Raw genomic sequence first — 6,130 nt, forward strand, 5'->3', positions numbered from 1 at the left:
AACTGAAAATAATCCCAAAATAAATCGTTGTTTTCACCCCAGTTTGTCAGTATGTTGGTTTTCTGTTCAGACTTCCATGAAACCTGTTGGAAGTCTTTTTTATTATTATTATTATTTACAGTTTGTATTATTTTTTAAACAGGAAAACAGGAATGGTGCATCCCAGAATATACAAACAAACCCTCCTTGAAATCCTGAACTTGTCACCAGCACGTTCAGAACTTGCCCTGGTTGCTGACGTAGACAGCTGACAACATCTGCCGCGGACCAGCTCAACAAAATAAAGGAAAAAACTAATAAACAAATACATGATTAAATAAATAACAATGAAAAAAATGTAACCTGCATTAATACTTAAATATTAAATTAAATAACACGAACAATTGTCAACTCTCACTCTCTCTCTCTCTCTCTTTCTCTCTCTCTGTCTTTCATATTTACATACATTAAAATGATAATAATAATAATAATAATATAGTAATAATAATATTAAGCAGTAGTATATACATATATACCCATAAACCTACAAATACATATAGATATATGCATGGATACACACCCTAGTACTTATTTACGGACCTAAACTTATCCAAACATTTTCATACAGGCATACCTGCATGAACGTACCTGCATGAACATACCTGCATGAACATACCTTAATACTTAAACTGTGTCAATCCAAAGGTAACCAAACATTTACCCCTAAGGCAACTCTCCACAAATAGTTTCTCATTTCAGGGCAGTTGGAGTGTTTAAAATGTTCACCTGGATCCAGGACATTTGTCTTTTTTATAAAGGATTTCACTGATTTCTCAGGAAACAATTCATTGATCCTGATAGAAGGAGGCATTTGCAATTGATTATTTAGCTAATTAAAAAAAATGATAATATGGTTATATAAAAATGTTACTGGTTAATTATCTTGACTTCCAATTAACCTGCAACAACTTCTTCTTTCTGCTTTGTCCTTGTATGCACGTTGCACCATGAACACATCCACACAGCTATAGAAAGCTGAATGTGTATGTCAGGACAATGACTAGGTGAAAGGATAGTGGTTTTCTTTTCAAACCCTGTGTGTGTGCGTGTTTGTGAGTGTTTTTGTGTGCAGTCATGACGCGCAACCAGTGAGTCAGATCTTCCAAATCAAGTTTCCACACAGGGACTAATGCCTACCTTGTAGAGGGGGAGCCACAGACAAATAACCCAATCAGCCAAATGGATTCGGCACACTTCAGCGCATCACTCCATCCCTGTCACTGATTAGGGCTGGCCTTTGAGGGATTCAATGCAGAGATTGACACGCGCCGAGAAAAGAGCAGTCATTATTTTTGTCCTTTTTTGTCCTTGTGTTATCAAGCGTCGGCCCGACCTAAAAATCCAAACAAGAAATTAAGGAATGTAACCCCCCGGTCATGGTTTCTTCAAGTTAATGAGGGAGCTTTTTGTGAGAGGAGGAAAGAGGTTTTTAGTTCTTCACCTGTTGTCTGATGACGTGAGTTGCGCCATTGATTAAAAACCGTGTGGGTGGCCATTATACCTGCCACACACACACACACACACACACACACACACACACACACACACACACACACACACACACACAGACACACCAGTCATAAAGGAGCAGGACACCCCTCGCCTAGACCACACCCCGAGGCCTTGAGACTTCATGTGTCTATATAAAGAGCTCTCCTCCTCTGAGGAGGCAGCAGCGGACCCTCTCTGACTGAACATTCTATCAGAGCAGCTAAGAGGAAGGAGAGGAGGAGGAGAGGGATCCCGGTGAAGAAGCGGCCGCTCTGGAAGATCTGTGGACAGACGCAAGGAGAAGAGCGAGGAGAAGAGCGAGGAGAGGGAAACATTTGGACAAGGTAAACATCTACTTGTCTTTGTGTGGTCTGGTTGGATCCAAACTGGGTCTGGTTGGGGTTTTTCTGAAGGAAGACACTTTCTGTGTCATTGACTCTTCTGACACTTTCTGAGAAGTGCAGCTGCAGATTTGAAACATTTCTCAGTCTTTTTGCCAGAAGAGTCATTTGAATTGCCGTCCATTGATATTTGCACCGTTGCAAATAGTTCAAAGTGGCTTAGATAACCCTTCAATCACTCTGAATATCAGTGAGGCATGAGGTTTCAATCTATTTTGATTGCAGATTCCTTGAACACTATGTGTCTGCGGAGAGCAGAGCCCAGCTGAGTGAGTCATACTGTGGGATGAGAGTAGCCAAGAGTTAAGGAAACGATGGCCCACCAAGGAGTAGAAAAACGGAGGCGGGAGTAAATGTGAAAAAGGAAATTGATATTTTTGAAGCAGCGGAGTAGAAAAGTGGGGATGGGATATTTTCTGCAGGGGGTTTAAAAAGTAAATATCTAAGGAAGGATATAAAAACAGCACGTGATAGATTAGGTGAAGGCGTTTGCCATGAAGTCAAATATTGAAAGGATCCTCTCCATCACTTGAGCGTGGAGCTTGAAATGCATGCGAGACGTGTGACGACAACTTCAATCGGCGTACCTTGAGCAGCTTGAAAGAAACCAGTCAGGGTTTTTATTTCTTCTCAGAAGGGTAGCAGAGACTTCAACAAAAAATTCTGGACTTTGAGAAATAAGCCTTTATCTTCATGGCGGAACATCTGGAATTTATGGAGCATAGTAATAAAAAGGGGAGGGAAACTTTTAAATCAAAGCAAAGATTTGTTCTTGACCCTCTAATGTCTTAACCAGGTCTTAACTCAGTCTTGGTTTTCAATCAGTTGAACTGCTGCTTCCTCTTTCAGAAAGACATGTAACAAAGTGCAGGGATCATTCAAATTCGTGACTTGGCAGAATCTGCACTAGCGTAGGTCAAAGGTGAAATAGTTGAGCTAACAGTCTGGGTTGTTTTGGTTTCACCTCCGAGCTCGGCCCTCGGAATGACATCACACCCACAATAACCCGGGTTTATGGAGCTCCAGTTGAACGGGAACAATATTTACATGAGCCAACTGCCCATGGTAGACTAAAGCAGTTCATAATAACGCATTGACACTGCAGTAAAGAGTCCATTGTGAGGTTCCTCTGACCTTCTGAGTCAAGATTCTGACTTGAGGGAGCGTTCCAGGCGCAACTCGTGGTTTTAATTGAATGCGCCATTGATTATATACTGCAAAAACTGCTGCATCTATTTTAGGGACAGGCAAAACAAAACAGCTATTGTTTTAATAAAGAAGTCACGAAATACTTCTTGAAAGGAGCAATCATGATCTGTTGTCACGCTGCACAAACGTTTTTTTTTTCCAACACGTCATCCTTTGTGTGCGCCACAGCTCCCAATGGCTTTTCGTATTTTGCCTCGTTTCACTTTTCCCGTTCCAACAATGCCCAAAATGCCAAAAATGATAATTGTCTGACAGTCGGCCGCTTTAACCACTGTGACAGATGCATCGCATTTCCTGTTGCAGCCTCGTAATTCAAGCCACCGAGTGTTTTGCTTGGAGGATTCTAATGTGAAGCAGATGCATTAGAAGAAGTTGCTATTTATGTTGTCAAGTTGAAACAGCAGAAGTTTGATGTTGTGACTCTGCTGGATTTACACGCCTCGGTTTGTCTTTTGTATGTGCAGGTGAATTTAACTTGTCTCCAGCATTGGGCGATACAACCTGCTATACAGTGAGGTAATTATTGAAAGCACAGGTTGTCCAAGGCAGAACAACTATAAATATTATTAAAGAGTCTGGGCTGATCTCATGAAGATATCAGGATTACATGACGTGAAATATGGGGCTTCCCCCCCCCCCCAATTCCCTTTTCATCACCCCACCTCCCCCGTGACAAATTTTCAGACGGCCCCTTGAAAGCAGCAAATCTTAATCAAGTGTCTCAGGGAGTGTCACAGGCGCACTCTTTCATTAATGTGGAGAACAACACCATCTATTGCATTACATGCGATTATTTATCTAAAATAGGAATGCCGATAATTGGTGTTTGAGCTCACAGCAGTTATCCAGTCATGACACGCAGCTATAAATCAACAATTTAGACTAAAGGGTAGAGTTGAAACATGCCAAGGTGGAGAAGGAATGGGGGAAGGCGTATGCAAATGGTCTGCTCAAGAGGCACGCTCTGTATTTCTGAGAACGAGTAATATTTCAGGGAAGATTAGATGATTGGGAGGGAGCGAGCAGGGAGAGTCCTCCACCAACACATTTCTCAAGTTGTGTTTATCAAGAGAACTACCTGGATGGTACAGCTCAGTTGTTCAGCTAAAAGAAGCCTCTCTCTCTCTCTCTCTCTCTCTCTCTCTCTCTCTCTCTCTCTCTCTCATGTTTCTGTCTCCAGGCTGAAGATGGTTGGTCTACATTGGCTCTTGGTAGCGATGATGGCGTACGTGTGTGTCCCAGGGTTTGGGTCCGAGTGCCTGAAAAGCTCCGTCTGCAACAACCTGAGCACCGAGCGAAGGATCCAGGTGAGTCTACCTCCCCTCCTGATGTCCCTCAGAAAGGACACTCTAACCGTGCAGCACATGTCATTCATGGTTCAATGTGCTTTAAAGAAGACATGGACACAGCAACAACATCATAGAAAACTAATTTTGAACTTGATTGGTTTGATTCTTGATCCTCAAAACAGCAGTTAGAAGATATGATCACCTCGACCCGCCTGATTTCGGGTTTTTTAAGTCAAGATCCATGAGTTATTCTCCCAGAATCAACAGCTGACAAATATTTGACTTATAATGTGTATTTTCGTTTTCAGTTTTGTCTTATAGAGATGGTTGGATTTTTCCCTACATTGATTTTCCCATATTCATCTGATTTCCTCCACGCAGAACTGTATTCGCCTCTGCATACAGAAGATCCAGGCAGAGCTGCCGCAGCTCAATGAATTGGCCCCGAAGATAGACGAGGAAAAGGACCTCTTACTCAGGGTCATTCTGGGCATCCTGGCCTCCAGCAAAGACAAGGAACCAGGAGTGACACCCCACAGCAACGAGCGACGCTCCTACTCTATGGAGCATTTCCGCTGGGGGAAACCAAACGGCCGCAAACGTCGGCCCATCAAAGTCTTCACGTCCTCTCTGGAGGGAGAGGACTCCTCCGAGGTCGGCTTCCCCGCTCAGGTTCGCAGGCAGCTGGGTGGTGCCGAGGGCGACACGAGCGGCGACCTGAATCCACAAAACAAGGGAAAGCAGAGGGCAAAGGTCAAGTCACAAGTGCCGCTGAGCCCGCAGCACAGAAACGACGGGAGATATCGCATGAGCCATTTCAGATGGGGCAACCCTACCAACTCGAAACGTGACAGCAGCTTTATCAGGCCGCTGGAGGAGAAATCTAAAGCCCAGCTGGCTAAGCTCTTGAGGAACATTCTACACAAGGATGTGCAGAGAGGATCATAGGATGAACGAAGCATGTTATGACCCACAGATGTGAATTATTATAAGTTACAGGATTTTGTAACAAGAAGGTTTCTTTCATTTAATCTTGATTAAAAATAACGAGTCGGTTTTATGTTGAATTAAATGTTATTTTGCAGCCACTGACCCCTTTGACCTTCTTGACTTGAGGGCTTTTTAAATGGGCTTTAAGTGTTTATTTGCTTGTTTGTTTGCGGTCGGACATGTCATTACTGATTCAAATGTTTTGAAAAAGGAGCTAAAGGTGAATATGGAAGACAATGCAGTTACAGTGTGGTCTCGTATTGAACAATAAAGATCATCGTGTTCGTGGCAAAAAATAACAGTGATCGTCTGATTCATTTCATTTGAAGACGACAATGAAGGGGTGGACAAAATAGTAGAAACACTTATGTCATGTTGGATATATTTTTTAATGCTCTGTCTGCGAGGAAGCGGAGACACGTTTATATACAGTCTACGGCTGTGGTAAATTATAATTCGGATAAACCGAGATGCCGGTAGCGGAAACACAAACAAGGGTGTAAGTTGTGCATCAGGAACCTCATCTCTCCATTCCTCTAATGGAGAGATGAGGTTCCTGACGTAGATCAACTGCTGTGGAAATATTTGCTGATTGAGGTCTCAATCCGTCTCCTCTGTTTGCCGTCCAATCTCTTTTGAGTTCATGTTTCTTCTCTGATCTTCCATGCACGGTGACAATCCCCCGCAGTAGTGTGACACACACACACACAC

General features: G+C 42.9%; 1 protein-coding gene across 1 annotated transcript; it reads left to right on the forward strand.

Annotated features, from left to right (window-relative positions):
• Positions 1–4,327: 4,327 nt before the first annotated feature.
• On the forward strand, positions 4,328–5,588 carry LOC128460374 (pro-opiomelanocortin). Its single transcript, XM_053445548.1, has 2 exons — positions 4,328–4,447; positions 4,811–5,588. Exons 1-2 carry the CDS (start codon positions 4,328–4,330, stop codon positions 5,375–5,377), a joined length of 687 nt encoding a protein of 228 aa, XP_053301523.1. The 3' UTR covers positions 5,378–5,588.
• Positions 5,589–6,130: the final 542 nt, after the last annotated feature.

This window comes from Pleuronectes platessa, chromosome 17 (assembly GCF_947347685.1).
Source record: "Pleuronectes platessa chromosome 17, fPlePla1.1, whole genome shotgun sequence".
In the NCBI taxonomy this organism is placed as follows: domain Eukaryota; kingdom Metazoa; phylum Chordata; class Actinopteri; order Pleuronectiformes; family Pleuronectidae; genus Pleuronectes; species Pleuronectes platessa.